At 41.9% G+C, this 15,941-nt stretch overlaps 2 protein-coding genes across 3 annotated transcripts; both read left to right on the top strand.

The window, feature by feature from the left end:
• Window positions 1-595: 595 nt before the first annotated feature.
• Window positions 596-2,885, top strand: LOC106499385 (F-box and WD repeat domain containing 10B). The gene is made up of 2 exons (XM_067308622.1): window positions 596-1,088; window positions 2,701-2,885. Exons 1-2 carry the CDS (start codon window positions 596-598, stop codon window positions 2,883-2,885), a joined length of 678 nt encoding a protein of 225 aa, XP_067164723.1.
• Window positions 2,760-15,125, top strand: FBXW10B (F-box and WD repeat domain containing 10B). 2 transcript variants are annotated; one of them, XM_067308169.1, is made up of 13 exons: window positions 2,760-2,871; window positions 4,017-4,226; window positions 4,327-4,454; window positions 5,492-5,614; window positions 6,174-6,289; window positions 6,777-6,980; window positions 8,084-8,205; window positions 8,772-8,920; window positions 10,131-10,273; window positions 11,054-11,212; window positions 11,791-12,065; window positions 13,025-13,213; window positions 14,428-15,125. In XM_067308169.1, the coding sequence occupies exons 2-13, from the start codon at window positions 4,085-4,087 to the stop codon at window positions 14,898-14,900; spliced, it is 2,223 nt and encodes a 740-aa protein (XP_067164270.1). In that variant the 5' UTR covers window positions 2,760-2,871; window positions 4,017-4,084; the 3' UTR covers window positions 14,901-15,125. The 2 variants fall into 2 exon arrangements, with proteins under 2 accessions (XP_067164270.1, XP_067164271.1); XM_067308170.1 differs by lacking the exon at window positions 14,428-15,125 and having other exon boundaries at window positions 11,791-12,268; window positions 13,025-13,073.
• Window positions 15,126-15,941: the final 816 nt, after the last annotated feature.

The raw sequence follows: 15,941 nt of genomic DNA, 5'->3' as shown, positions 1-15,941 counted from the left end.
TGCCTCCATCCCTGTGTGCCTCCATCCTACACTGGGCTGGACCTCTGAACCTGCGCACCTCCATCCCTGTGTGCCTCCATCCTACACTAGGCTGGACCTCTGAACCTGCGTGCCTCCATCCCTGCGCACCTCCATCCTACACTGGGCAGGACCTCTGAACCTGCGTGCCTCCATCCCTGTGTGCCTCCATCCTACACTGGGCTGGACCTCTGAACCTGCGCACCTCCACCCCTGTGTGCCTCCATCCTACACTGGGCAGGACCTCTGAACCTGCGTGCCTCCATCCCTGTGTGCCTCCATCCTACACTGGCTGAGCCCCTGAACCCATGTGCCTTCAACCTTGTGGGTCTCCATCCCACGTTGGGCTGAGGCCTCCGAACCTGCAGGGCTCTGTCCCCCTGAGCCTCCATCCTACACTGGACTGAGGCCTCTGAACCTACAGACTTCTGTCCCGTGCTGGGCTGAGGCCCCTGTCCCTGTGCGGGGCTGCGCAGAGGCCAAGCAGGTGGCCAGCCGGAGGCTCCTGACTTCCAGGCTCTCCAGCTCGAGCCGCTGTCCCTGAGCTGTATTTGTCCCCGGAAGGGCAGCTGGAGTAATGGAGAGGCAGGAGTACAGCCTGTACTCTGCTCCTAGTCTGCGATGTGGGAAGGAAACAGACCTAGTGCCTGTGTGTGAAACCTGTGAGACCTGCGTCTTGGCCTGGAGGATCTTCTCCACCAAGGAGTGGTTCCTGCGAGCTGGCGCGCTCACGCAGAGGAAGTTCTTGCTGGGCATCATCAAGCGTTTTGACAGTTTCAGTTTACTCAGCTACATCGAGAGACTTCTGAGAGTGACCCAGGAGAAGGATTTCACTTACGTGCGCTCCCAAATCAGCTACAGCCTCAGAGATCGGAACACCTTCAGTTCCAACGGTGCTTTGGATCCACAAAGGCTAGAGCAAGAGATGCAGGACACGTGGTGGTGGTTCGCAGATAGCAGCTATTGGACTAAAGCAAACTACACTCTGCTCTTACTGAAACTGTGTGATGCCAAGTTACTGTTTACAGCAGCTGACCTGGTGCGAGAGCAAATTATTCTTGCAAGACCAGGTAAGCAGGACGCTGATGGGAGAGGTGAGCTCCCACCTGCCAACGGGCACCAGTGTTCACTGATGTCAAAATGAAATCATAGGGCCAGATCCAGACACTCTAATTCTTTGTAGCGTCAAAAGCCGCAGAGCTTTTTGGGGCTAGACTGTCATCTGATGTACCTCAACATAGCTCCAGTGTGTGTGAGCCGAGGACCTAGCCAATGTGGCAGGATTAATGGATCTGTTACTAACTAGACACTCAAGGTCACAAAACTTAGCCTAAAGCTCTTCCCCTTTTATCTATTAACTTTGGTTATACATAAGATCCATGGGACAAAGGTTCTGGTCTGAGATAGGCAAAAGCATAGAAATACTATGATGTAAGATAGATTTTCAACGGATTTTTTATTTACTTCTTATCAGGCAGAAAACAGTGGACCAAAAAACTTGCTTTCAGACCAATCAGGTCTGTGTCCTCCTTCAACAGCTGAAGATGTGGCCCAGGGAACTTTCATTTTGATCTAGGAGAGACTCCCACAGAAAACTTGCAGTGATAAATTGCATCAAGTTTACTGTTTGGTGGCTCTGATGCTGTGACAGTTTACCCTTTGGTTTCTTTTCACATTATCAGTGTAGGAAAGAAAGATACTGCTCTGTTAGGGGCTCCTGGGAACTGTGCTGGATTCCCCTGAACCACACAGATCTTCTCTATTTCTTTCAGCTGAGACCTTACAAGCTGGCTGAATTTAAGGCAAGGTGAAGGCAACTGTTTGTGAGCTAGGCGAAGAGGACCTATCCCTAGAATACAAGTACCACGCTCCAGGGATGACACTAAAGATGAATGTAATGTTGCCCAGCTGTAGGGGCTGGGTTCCTTTTTGTCATCCGCAGCAGTCAGGCAGCTCCTGCTGTTGCTGCTCTGGCTGTTCCCCTCTTAAGCAGATGTTTTATTTTATGTGGCAAAATTGTCCATGCAGGCAGCACAAAGGTAACTGCTGAAAGCAGCAGTTCAGCCAACATTAACTATTAATTGCAGCTTTATTTGCCTCACACTATTAACCTTCTGGTTAACACTGCAAATCCTGTATCACTTAGACCTCTGATCTTTCCAGCTGTAGGAAATAAGTGGCAAAGCAGAGGGAGAGGACACAAGCTGTGGAGGAAACAGGGGCGTTCCTGGCAGCAGGAAATAGAGCCAGATGGGACTCAGGCCTGGCAGTTTTACCCTGACCTAATGCTATCCTTCGAGGACCAACTGTCCCTTGCAGTGCCAGCCTGTATGCAGGCATCAGAGAGCATAGTAATTGTCTAAAAGAGGTGATCATTAAAAAGGAATATAGCCTACAATGGTGTACAGTTGACAACAATGGAATGAAAAAACTTCCTAACATGAATTCTCCTGGGCAACAGATCTCAGAAGGAGTGGCTGCCAATTGAATTCTTTAAGTAATGAAAACCCTACTAAAGAAAACCCTGAAAGGACTAGTTCTGCATAGGTACAAGTAATGGAATAAATAAGATAGCATAATATACTTTAATATACTTCCTATTCTAACTTCTGCAATCCCTTAATTCAACTCTAAGATGCCTATTGTGATTGTAAAGTTTGACTCTTTGCTTAATTCTTCCAGATAAAGAAGACATAGATGAATCATTTCCTAAACCCTTAAACACCGTCAAAGACGACAGTCATCCTCAACCCAGCTGCCAGATTCAATTTGTTTTACAATCTGTTAGCACTTCCTCTGCAGCCCTTGCAAGTAGAGTCTCATCTGCAAAAATCAGCCAGTTTGGTAATACAGGTACCACTACCTGAGTACTTAATATTGGAGAAAATCTATGGCATTTCTAAGGAACTGGAACGTTAACAATTAGCACTGCCTAGCAACAATTCTTTTCCAGGCTCATTTTGCAAAAAAGCAGAGCATATCACAGCAATACTTAGCTGGAAAGTTCAAGGAAGTCTGGTACAAGGGGAGATTATGTCATTCAACAGGTGTTTCTTTGCTCTGAGTCAGTTCCCAAATTTGTTGAGGTGCTGAAAGTACAATCTTATAGCTGAGATGAAGAATATGGTATAGCCCTTCTGCTCATTGAGTATGGCAAGATGTTGTTCTGTAAGGTTGAAGGTGTTCCGCCAGCACAATCTGAACTCCATCATCTAGCACTGTGTATTGCAGTGCACCTAAAAGCAAGGAAAGCCTTACACCATGGGTGGTTTCAATTTGACAAAGATGCTAGAGGTATCTATGGACACCATAAAAACAAAACAAAACAAAAAAAACACTAGTAATATGAGTAGGGCATTTGCTGTGTTTACTTTTCCATTACCTTGGAGAGAACAAGAGAGAATTTTTTTTCCTTCTGCAATATCATGAACAAAACTGTATTTTCATGAAAGAAAATCCAGTGGATGAAGGATGAGAGGGTCTCCCACTCCTTTCAGACTAGAGTGCTGTGTTCTTGGCACAAGGGTGTTTTGATATTCCCTTTAAAGACTAGGACAGACCCTGGTCTGTGCTGGTGATTCCCATAGATAGAAGTGGAAGAGGTAGAGAAAGTATTTTTTATTTATAAGAAGAAAAATGCCACATTGCATTTCTACCATGCTCATCTAGGGTGTTCCATGGCATATCTAATCACCCGATTTTTTTCCACCTATGAAGAGCCCTCAGCACCTTTCAGGGCAGTGATAGCTGGGAAGAGTTAGCATCCCACACACTTGCACCTTCAAGCCCTCTGATGGAGAGTGTGAACTGTTCTTCAAGACATTGAGTACTTTCTACTCCCATAGTAGGAGAACGCCCACTGTTTTCTTTGGAACTGTATGTTACTGAAGGGATTTTCAAAAGTCAGCTTAAAGTCAACTGACTCTTGCATTGCATTACTAACAACTGTACCATTAATATAGGCCAAAGCTCAGCCTGTCAATTCCGTTGTCTTCTAGGTGGTCAACCATCAACAGTGTCTGTCTGTCCCCAAAACAGTGAGTATGTCTTCCAGAAGGGTCCTGGTATGGTGGACAAGTCATCTGTTGTGTCCTTAGTTGCTCCAGGTGTCACTGTGGTTCCGGTATCTCTCCAGTCAGTCTCTCATGTCAACAAGTACAAGGACTTCATTCGCTGCCTGCCAACTCACCTGTCCAATTACATCCTGGGTAAAGGTCCTCTAATTTTCCAGGCATGGTTTCTTCTAAGGCTCAGAGATGGCCTCTAATGTGTGTAGGGGTTAGCCACTCTTTCCTTTTAATTCCTCAGGGCTTTTGGATCAAAAATCCCTCAACACATGTGCGGCTGTGAGTAAATGTTGGGCTTTCCTGGCCAAGGAAGTTAAGAAGGAACATGTGTCACAAAAAATAATACAGGAGGAGATCCTGTGTTTGCAGGTATGAGGCCTGGGCTTCTGCCATTATCATGCACTTTAAAAAAGAGGATTTTTTCTCTCACTGCCCAGGCCATTAGATGGAAGTGCCTTTTCTGGAGGTCACTTCCCAATTTTCTCCTGTTCCTTCTTCCTCCTTTCTCATTCTGCAGAGCTAAGCTGGGTTAGATGCTCATACAGTCATAAGTAAAGGTCAGTAAAGACTATTCTGTTGTGCTTAGAGAGTCTGCAGCTCTAAAATTGGATCATCAAGAATTTATAATGAAGTAAACAAAGCTTGGTCACAAATAAAAATACTGGACTTTCAGGAGCTAGTGATAGGGTGCAAAGCTGCAGTATTTCCCTGGGGCAGCCGAAACAGTGAGCTTTATTAGCGCCACACAGGAACATGAAAAAGCTGGGTTTCTTCGCTGGTTGGGACACAGTCGAGCAGAACTTGGTGTAAAGGTTTGTCCTGGTTAGTACAGACCTGCCGTAGACTAAGTTAAGAGTAAAAGCAAATCCCCAAAAGTTAGGGATTATATGCCTGAGTGCATGCTATTATTGGGGAAGAGAGCATGGAAATCTCAGCCTTCTGCTAATACTCAAAGAAGGTTTAATGAAAGGCACCATGCATTAAAAATGAATCTTAAACAATCCTATATTGATAAAGATTTGCTGAGAGCCTTTCACACCTTGGTAGGTATGGGGATTCTAAATCAACTGAGTGGTCACTAAAGATGAGATGTGCTTTGAAATTGAACCCTTTAAAACGTAAAAACTTTGCAGCTTATTGAAAGTTAAAGACTCCTAAGTTTGAAAAAAAAAAAAGGGGGGGGTTTTCATAAGAAGTTAAATCTTATACCAATAAAGTAGTAAATGCAACCCAGTGCTCTTAAGCAGCATCATGAGGACATGGTAATTTTCCCAAAGAACAAGCCAGTGCGTGCAGCTCAGCTTTGCCTGTAACTTCAGTGTTGCATGGAGATCAAGCATATGAGCAGTATCCTTTGTGTGCTTGGGCTTTGCAGTGACAGTGCTGACTCTATTGGTTTATTCCAGGGATCATGCCCTAGGGGAGTGGTTTCCAACTATGCTAAAATAGTCAATGTGACAATTCCATGGTTAAACAAAGCGGGAGATGTCATCCACGTGAAAGACCACAAATGGAGTAGCAAAATGAAGGTATGTTGGAGGTGGTTTGCCTTCTGTAGATCCTACGTTTCAGCATTTGGGGAGGGAGGAGGACAGAATGATCTTGGAAGACTGGACTGTGAATTAGGTACAGCTTTGCTCTTCTCCTACTCCTGCTTCTGGCTTGCACCACCATTGAGCAATTCACAAGGACCAATACTTGCTCAGCTCTCCTTTGCATGGGAGGGAGTCTGCATCTCTGAATGGAAGGAACTTCTACCTTGCACTAATGCTTCCCCCCAGTCCCTTGAATAGTCTCAAAGCCAGGGGCACTGGCAAGGCTGGGCAGCATCATGAGGACATGATATTTTTCCCAAAGTATAAAGGGTGCAATTATCAGGTATTCTACTTTTTGCCACTGAACGACATACAGAGAGCAACCCTTGCTTCTGTACTAATCGGGAAGTTCCTGCACACTGGGTGTTCCCTATGGACATTTTCCACCTCTGTGATGGAAATCAAGTGGGCACAGTGGGAATCGAGCTAATACGTACTATGCTGCACTCTCTCCCCACAGTTAATGTTTTTGTATTTCTCTCTCTATCTGGAGGAGGAGGAGGAAGATAGTCCGCAGTTAGCTTATCATGGCCTGCAAACTGACACCATCCAGCTGGAAGAGAGAAATGTCTTCTGTGGCTCCTACAATATTCGTGTCCTCACAGACCAGTACGTAGACTGCCCAGCTGCTTTCTGCACTAATCCTGTAGGGCCAAAGAGTGGCTTCAGAAAACCTGTCAGAAAGTCCTGAGATCCCTCTGTGGGAATGGGTGGCTGCAAAAGGGTCTCTCAGCATCAGTGTTAAAGAATCCTCAGTATATAATCCATTTTTTTAATAAGATACCAAGCTGAGTCATTTTTAGAGATGTAAGGATTAGCAATCCACAGAGGGTCGCAAAGGACACGATGCTGGGAGGAACCACCTCCCCTTTTTAAACTTACTGCCCAGATACAAACTTGGGTATACAAAACTATGAACCTTGCTTGTGGTGCCCTGCAAAGGATTCACATACCTAAGCATGTTGTCCATCAGCGTGCTTTATAATTCAGCATCAAGAATCATGGAAATGCCTGTCAATAACGGCTACAACCTGATGAGACCTGTTAGACATCATTATCTGGCTAAAGCTCACCTCAATCACTGCTTCTAATCCAGATCAGACCCAAACAGAGTAATCCACTACAGTGGTGGGAACTTGGTAGCTGTTGGCTCTGCAGACCGAAAAGTGAGGTTTCTTGGTGTGCTGGAAATGAAAGAAGTGCCTCCTCTGCTCTCTGGCCATGCTGGGAGCATCAAAGCACTGTACCTCAACGAGAAGGAAGGATTCGTTCTCAGCGCAAGCTTTGATCTCAGCATCAGGTGAGCAGCACTAGGACTGCGCCCCAGGATACCAGACCCTTGGAAAATCTAGAAAAAACAAATTTTAAACCTTCCACCCCAAACTTTAGGAATTTTCCTTCACATCATTTTCATTAGGATAATGAAGAAAGGAAAGTAGATAACTAAACACAACCTCCACTCACAGAGGACAGCTTCTCCATTTTCTAATTTCATCTAATACTGAATGATTAAAATAGAAAGATACTTTGGGAAAACCTGTGTATTATTATATCTTAAAACAACAGGTCATGTTTCTAATACACACTTGCAGTGAGATTCTGGCTTTGCTAAGGTCACTATCAAAATCAGTTGGGCTGGGGTTTCTCCATGACACTTTAGAAGGCTTCTTGCGTTAAGTGAATTCAACACACTGCCATGTGCACGTTCCTATGGTCTTTGGAGAAAATGAAGAGACAGCTTTCTTTGCAAAGTACAGCTGCTCCTTTCCAGGTGCTGCACACTAAAACAAGCGGTGGAGATGATCAGCTATTAGATTTTATTTATCGCTAAATCTCAAGAGTCTGTTGATATTACACCTTTATGTAGTATCACAATATTGAAGGGTGAAAAGCGAAATAGCAGTTGTCCAGCTCTGCTATGGCAACTGCACAACTTCCTCAAAGACAGCATTTAACAAAAAGGAAAAAAGTTTATGCTGATTCAAACTGAGTCCTCCCTGCCCTTCCCCAGTCCGAAGGGGTGTTTATGTGTGTTTGAGTTCTCTATCTAAAGTCAACAGAAGTCACCTTGAGACCAGCCAGTAAAAAAATAAGGTTATCTAAAAAGGTCTACATTTGAAGGCTAACTTAAGGTAATTATGCCAGAGATGAAATCTAACTACAAGTTTCCAGGCAGGTTTGGAGGTGGATGAAAAACTACATGAGAAAAAAATTAATATAAAAGCTAATTTGATTGTTCCTACTCCAGTACTCCAGTACTTACTCCAATAGCACAGTAAAATGACTCCTGATTTAACCCAGTGCGTATGTGAGGACAGCTGGGCCCGTTAAGTAGCAAGTAATGAATAAGGCATTAGTTTAGTTATTAATAACTGGATTCCCTTTTTGGTCCTTACTTTGTAGATGCTGGGATATATACAGTGGTGCCTGTATGAAAATCTTTAATGGTCACTCGGGGACCATCACTTGCCTGGATTTATACAAAGATAAGTTTGTGTCAGGAGCCAAGGATGGGATGGTGAAAGGTGAGAGTTGAGACCAGGAAGCTCCCAGTCAAAAGCAAATGGTAACAACAAATGGGCAGAGTACTTGGAGTCGTGATGAATGTGACATATGAAGTGCGTGATTCTGAAAATAAGTATATAAATCAGATGGTGAATTTTAGTTTCTCATACTGTTGCTTACAGAACAATAAGTTGTGTGTGCACGTACACACACACACACACAGAGTCTGACTGTGTCATTGCATAAATTCTCATTATTTCTGTTTTTATTCAGTTTTAAATGGCTTTGTGGCTTCAGCGCTAGACCAAGTCTTGGGAGAGTGGTATCAATTTTCACATTTGTCAGAGATTTTGTTGTTATTTATTAATACATTAAGAATTAAAAGGATATGACATTTTCCAGACCTTGCATTTAAAAATTTAGTCATATAATTAAACTCTTTAAGTCAATACCTGGCTCCAAGCTGATCTGCAGGCACAACATGCAACTGCAATTCCAGTAATATCTTCTAATTCATATTGTACACTCAGCAAAACTTATCATTGGAACATGGATATTTAATATTTTTCCCCTTTGCTCCTAACAGTATGGGATCTGGAAAGCAGGAAATGCCTGAAGACTCTGAAACACAATAATACCATTTGGGTAGTTAAAATGAATGGCACCCACATTGTCAGTGGTTGTGACAAGGGACTTGTGAAAGTCTGGTATGCCGATACCGGCACTCTGATCAAAGTAAGTTGCTTCTTAGGTAGATGATTCTGTGCTAAATTGTCAAAAAAACTTCTATGCTAGTTTATCATGACTTGTGGATCTTATTAATGTCTACAAATATCTTAAGGGAGGGTGTCAAGAGGATGGAGCCACTCTTTTCAGTGGTGCCCAGTGACAGGACACGAGGCAACAGGCACAAACTGAAACACAGACAGTTCCATCTGAACATGAGGAAAAACTTCTTCACTGTGAGGGTGACAGAGCACTGGGCCAGGTTGCCCAGAGAGGTTGTGGAGTCTCCTTCTCTGGAGATATTCAAAACCCGCCTGGACAATGTGCTCTAGGTGACCCTGCTTGGGCAGGGGGGTTGGACTAGATGATCTCCAGAGGTCCCTTCCAACCTCAACCACTCTGTGTGATTCTGTGATTCTGTTTATGCCACAACCTTCCAAGAAAGAACCCCTCCCCCCCCCAGCAGTCTAAACTGGCAAAAGAAACTGCAGAATTACTGGTGAGAGAACACTGTAAAAACTGGTTTGCAAACAACTGGCCAAATTCTAAACTGGAGTTGTTTGATTTACCTTGCTCAAACCCCCATTATTATCTATTCTTTGCAGAGTCTGCTTTTGTATGAAAACTGGTAAACTGGGAAGGGAGTGAGAGGGTTTGACCAACAGCTTCCAAGGTTGGAGGTGTCACATTAGCCCAAAATGTGAAATTTGTTGCTTTCAGAACCAGTAAAAGTTTATAAAGTTGAAGCAGCTGGCTAGCTGCTCTGCAATTTAAAGATTGAGGCCAGAGCCACTTATTACCTTAGGAGATGTCCAGAATTAGCATTAGTCCACATCTCTGAAAGAAGAGAAACTCTTTCTACCTGAGGAGAAGGTGGCTGCAGTTCTACGATGCAATAACATATTTAGCACATATAATGATTATGGAAAATGATGTTAATTCCATGATAGTAGCTAATCAGCAGCAGCAAGCCCAGAATGTTTCTTACTAGGGACTACTAAACTAACGCAGTTACCCACATTGGGTATTGGTATATTTTGGAGATGATCTCCAGAGGTCCCTTCCAACCTCAGTGATTCTGTGATTCTGTGATTCTGTGATTTTAATAATATCTGATAAAGCTTCTATGAAGATGGCATTGTGCCTGCAGTAAGCTGTCTTGCTATGTTTACATCCAGAATGCTGATACTGTGTTATATTTGTTTGTTTTGCTTTGCAGGTATTAGAAGGGCATCAAGGTCCAGTTAAGTGCTTGTCCTTTGATCGGTGGCACTTAGTTACGGGAAGCACTGATGGATATGCCCTGGCATGGAGCATGTTGGGAAACCATAAGAGATGCCTAACAGCTTTCCGCCACCCAAAGTAGGAATTACATATGTCTTTCAAGTTATCCATAAATGATCACTCCAAATCTGTAAAGAAAATGTCTCCCTTATAGGAACATAAAATGCCTTAATTACCAGGCCTAGAATTTGAAACATCCTTGCTCTCAGTCTTCATCTTAAAAATAATGTCAGGCAATAGGTGGTAGTAACAAGTGTTTGTCAGTTTATCAGACCTATAATAACCTAAAATGCAAATATGTAACCACTGCTCGCAAACAAGGATGAATTAAGACTGTGATCCTTTACAGTACAATATTTCAAGGATTCCAACCTATATTTACTAGGATATCACACTATCTGATCAAGAATAGAGAATAATGTGCATGTGAAATTTGACTGAGTTATATGCTGTAAAGCCCTATCAACTGTGTATCATGTCACTTTGTAATATTTTAATTGTATATTAGAACTGTGGAAATTGTAGCATCAGATTGTTTTCATTTACTTTCTTAGACATAAAAATGAGATTTGTAATGCAACAGATGGGTATAACAACACTGCTGCCTCTGAAAATGCTTTGTTCTTTTTGTTTCTTTGGACACAGTCATCTTGGTCCTCTTCAAAAAGTGGGAGTGATTATGAAGGAGTTTACTAGTTTACTACCAGGCCTTTTAAATATCTTGATCAGCAGTTTTTTTTTTAAAACCTGTTGATGGAGACAGACCTTTGCGTCTCATCCAAGACAAAAGAGTTAGTTGCTCTGGTCTCTTCATGAAAGTGTGATGAATGTACCAACACTTGTGTGTCTTGCTTTCAGAGGAGTTCTGTTTCTGGAGTTTCTCTATCTCAGAGTCATCAGTGGCTGTGCTGATGGAAAGATTCGTATATTTAACTACCTGACTGGAAGCTGCCTGAAAGTGATGAGGGCTAACAGCAGAGGGGACCCCATATCCTCTTTCTGTGTTGCAGAAAATAGGTTAGTGATAACAGTTGCAATCAGTCCCTGAACCGATTAGGTAGATTACTTTGCAAATTAAGAAATGGTGTATTTTTGTATTACACTGTTCCACCAAGGCCTTTACCTGTTCCATGACCTATTGTCTCTCATAAAAACAACCATGGAAAATTCTTCCAGGTTCCATCACATCCCTACCTCTAGACTAAAGGTAGTTCTCTACTTCTTCCCACTCCAATTTAGGTTTAAATGTCCCTAATAATATGGTACTTCTCCTCTCTTTTGGCATTATATGGTCTAACTCAGCCCACTGTCAGGAAGTCTCATCTTAAAAATTAATTATGCCTTAGAGCTGAATGAAAAGAACCCTGTAGAGTTCATACAAACTGTATGAATTAGAATACACAGCATCTAATTGCAGGGACTAGAAAGAAAGTAATTGCTACTGCTTGTCTCTTCCTTAAACAAGCAATAGTTTCCTCACTTCTATTTAAGTACCCCAAGGTTTGTAACACACACAAGCAAATGGATCCATTAGCTAATAACTGCTTTGTTAATGATAGTTCATGCTTTTAATACCATTCCCTTCCATTCTCCAGGATGGTGATCAATGCACTGAGCTGTCTGCTGATGTTCCAGTTTGAGGATGTCAAGTGGAACTATATGTTAAAGACTGACCGAAAGATGGCAGGAAAGAAAAAGGAACAGCGCAAAGGGCCTTCAAGCAAAACACCGGTTCACTTTCAGCAAATGAAACATCACAAAGTCAGCCAGAAGACAAATCAGCTTCCTCTGGAGATGAAAGATGCTGACCAGCTAATGCTGTCTTACTTGATCTGCTGCCGGTCACCAAAAGGCTGTGGAATGTCTCAAAGTACTACATACGGTCTTTGCAATACTCTGGCATCAATTTCTAAAATGAGCTTTGATATAGTTTCAAGTACCCACTGCCTTCATCCTAATCAATATGCAGATTCTCCACTCTTTACAGAGCAATCTGGTAGACGTACTGCTGCGTCTCAATGGTTCTGCAAAGGTTTTACAAAAGCCTAGAAATTACACCTTTTTGGAAAGAAGGTTTGGTATAAATTCAGCACATTAATCAAGACAGTCACTGTCATCTTCCAACTGAATAAAGCAGAAATCAATAGTATTATTCATATTCTTATACCTGGTGTGCACTGAAATATGCAGCTGATTTAGTGCTTGAATTACTTACTAACCCCCCCCCCCCCCCCAAAAAAAAAAATTTTTTAAGAGCACCTGCATTCAGAATCTGCCATCAATGGGAAATGCAACTGCACATGAACTGGCACCTTTTAAACTAACATTATTATTATTTTTTTTTTAAGTCTGCAGGTATTTAATACAGTATTTATCACAAACCACCAGCTCTACATTCAAACTGTGTTGCAGATAAAGTGATGGGCTAAGAAAGCTGTCATACTTTTAAGACCATCAAATGCTAACTTCTCTGATGTAGCTCTACTTGCTGAAAGATCCAGTTTACAGAAGCAGGAAACAAACAGGGAATTAACTATTCATTAATTTTAGTGGCAACAAATATGTTGTATACATATACATTTAATATTAATGTTTTAAAAAATCAGCATTTGCTATATTATCTTTGAATTATCTATGATGTTTTTTACTAATCAAATACTTACAGATTTATTTCTAAAATGTAGACTTTTAGAAGCTGTGATAAGAGGCAAAATGGTAACAGGACTTGAAATCCTACCAGTTATTAAAAAAAAAAGGCAGGGAGTGGGAGGAAATCAATGTTTAACACCATCAAAGTTTTCAGAGATTATTCATTCTTCTCTTTTCTAGCTCACCGCTACAAACTGATGAAATCAGCAGCTTGCCAGCCACAGCAGAATTTGCTCAAAAGCACAAAATCTTTTAGCATTCAGGCACAACAGCAGAAAAACCTTTTCATTCCTGATAACCAACAGCCGCATATGATTGACTCAGAAAAGTCAACAAGAGCATATTCTGCAAGAACAGTGGCAGATACTGGTAAGAACTCTTTAAAGCCAGATATGACACTAATTCTTAAAATGAGTGCCCCTAAGACAAATGAATTGATTAAAGTCATGATCCCTAGAAGAGAGGCTCATTCTGGATGAAAGGTTTGCAGTGGGTAAAACAGATCAATACCAGTTACTCAGAAAATCATTTAAAGATAAGTTTTTGGCAAATTGTCTCAGCCAGCCAACAGTGACACAGTAACCTGAAACTTGAAAATGAGATAGCACTGATCACAAACATGGTCTTTGGCCATATGGCATTTTTCTCCTTAATTTATAGCCTTTCCCAGATTTTAATTTCAGAATCTGTTGGGAATTATACAGAGATCTCAGAGTCCAAGAAAGACAGACTGTGAAATCAACAGAACAGCTTAGATCAGCTGAATGTCTCCAACCCCAAATTCCTGGTGTCTGTAACTGAGACCCAGGGCCATATATATTTGCAGATTAAACAGTTCTAAATTCAGGGACTGAGAAACAAGGAGTAATGATTTTCATTAGTTTATTTTCCTATATTCTACCTTTCAGAGCTATAACCCAATGCTGTATGAAATACATTTCCACAGGGCAGAAGTTTCAGTTAACGAGTTTGGAAAAACAGAGCTGTATTGCAAAACAACGACATGCAGAGGGCAAGACATTGCAAACAAAGTGACAAAGTGAACTGCTATGGCAAGGCCATGGTACTGAAGGTCCTACACAGTATTTGTTAAAATCTCTATTTCTCAATTAAGGGCATAATCACAAAACCCATCTTGGTGTGTCATACATCAGCTATCATTCCCTAAATGACTTGAGTCATCAAACGCAAATTATGAAACATGTCTTGTGATTTCCAGTTCTTATTCAGCTCTGAGCAGTAATCGTTCAAAGTTGTTTTCAGACACTGGCTATTTCAGAGACATCTATCAGAAAGTGACTTGTCTTTAACCCTTTTTGCAATGCACAAACCATGGGATGAGAAAGGCAGATGTTAGCAGCATCAGCAGTGAGTCTAAGGCTGAACAAATTGAAATGGGCATCATTGGCTTGTAGTTTCTTACACCGCCTGTTCTGTAGATAAACTTGGACTCTCCATATCCCTGTCAATCCGGCATCCATCCCTATCCCTACTCAGAGTAGTACCTGCCAAAGATCACAAGAACTATCCTTGACTCCAACTATACTCAGACAGTGTTTGTGTTTTTTGTTTTTTGAAAACAGATGGTGAATCTGAATATGGCTTTTCCATCTATGTACCTGCACATGCTGACAGGACAGAAGCCACTTTACCGTATAAAAAGAAAAGGGGCCCAAGCTGTCCAATGTCCCCTAACCGGATACTCTTAACTGTCAGTACACTGCAGAATAGCTACAAGTCAGCCCTAGTCAGCTCCAATATTAAGCATACTCCAACAGCCATGGAAGCATGGGAACCTCCTCTGCATCAGCAAGAACACCCTGAAAAAATGCAAATATACAAAACCCCTATGGAGCACAAAAAGGATCAGACAGTCCAGCTCCAACACATGAGATCTAACAGTGATTCTCTGACCATGAAAAGAATTTCAACACCCTTCGAAACCAAAAGGCTGCAGCTCAAGCTAACAGACTCTTTGCATGGACCCACCGTGAAGTCCTCCATTCCTGCTCCCTCCATTGTATGTCCCAACTGTGGTATGTTGGAAGAAAAGTGAGCTCACAGTGGCTATGGTAAAGTCATTCCCCTACCTGAAGTTGGGGTTCAGCTTATTGGCCACTTTACAACTTCCTCTGAAACAATTAAATCAACATCCATGATTGTACAAGTGAAAACTGAAGCAGTTTCCAGAAAAAAAAAAGCCCTTTCTTCAATATGCTGCAGACCCTTATCGGATTAACAGTGGATTCAGGCTTCTGACAAGAAAACAGAAGGTGGCATATCAGGAAGCTACAACAGTTCAGTATCAAGCAAACCAGACAAAACTCATAGAAGATCAACAAAAAGAGCACAAGAAGGCCTGGTTAAGGAAAATTAAAGGCCTTCCTATAGATTCTTTTACCAAGGAGGGGAAAATAGCTGCTCCTGAACTTGGCCTTAATACATTTATCTGAGGTAATCCATTAGTCCAACAAACCACCAGTATCTGAGGATTCTGGGGCTTCTCAAACATATTGGGTCTCTTATGGTGTCCAGCCGAGACTGTCACCTCACGATCCCTCCAGTTTATAACTAAGTATAAAAGAAATCTCTATTATTTTTTTCTAAGAAGTATTATTGGTGTATTTAAATATTTCTCAAGGCAGCCAATGGGGTGACTCCTCTCCTGGGATTTGATATTTTGCTAGACCTATTGCTACTATAGACACAGCATTGCTGTTTAAAGACAAGTATTACTGAAGAAATGGTTTAACTGTATTTGAATAAAAACATTCTTATTATTATTAGGTTCTATAAGGATTGATTCAATTTTAAATTATGGAATTTTAATTGTGAATCACAGAATAGTTGGGATTGGAAGGGAACTCTAGAGATCATCTCATCCAGCCCCCCTGCTCCTGCAGGGTCAGCTGGAGCAGGTTGACCAGAACCATGTCCAGTCAGGTTTTGAATATCTCCAAGGATGGAGCCTCCACAAGCTCTCTGTGCAACCTGTTTCAGTGTTCAACCACCCTCACAGTAAAGAAATGCTTTCTTGAGTTCAAGTGGAATTTCCTGTTTCTGTTTGTGCCTATTGCCTGTTGTCCTGTGAAGACCA

Source organism: Apteryx mantelli, chromosome 19, assembly GCF_036417845.1.
Source record: "Apteryx mantelli isolate bAptMan1 chromosome 19, bAptMan1.hap1, whole genome shotgun sequence".
NCBI classification, from domain to species: Eukaryota; Metazoa; Chordata; class Aves; order Apterygiformes; family Apterygidae; genus Apteryx; species Apteryx mantelli.
The sequence above is the reverse complement of the archived record's forward strand: the minus strand, read 5'-3'. Positions and strand labels throughout refer to the sequence as shown.

Bases quoted from the DNA above. Each gene is read 5' to 3' on its own strand.
- LOC106499385 (XM_067308622.1), top strand. From the start codon at position 596: ATGGAGAGGCAGGAGTACAGCCTGTACTCTGCTCCTAGTCTGCGATGT. The intron at 1,089-2,700 runs GTAAGCAGGACG...TAATTCTTCCAG, and splicing joins AATTATTCTTGCAAGACCAG to ATAAAGAAGACATAGATGAA.
- FBXW10B (XM_067308169.1), top strand. From the start codon at position 4,085: ATGGTGGACAAGTCATCTGTTGTGTCCTTAGTTGCTCCAGGTGTCACT. The intron at 6,981-8,083 runs GTGAGCAGCACT...CTTACTTTGTAG, and splicing joins AGCTTTGATCTCAGCATCAG to ATGCTGGGATATATACAGTG. The intron at 8,921-10,130 runs GTAAGTTGCTTC...TTTGCTTTGCAG, and splicing joins ATACCGGCACTCTGATCAAA to GTATTAGAAGGGCATCAAGG.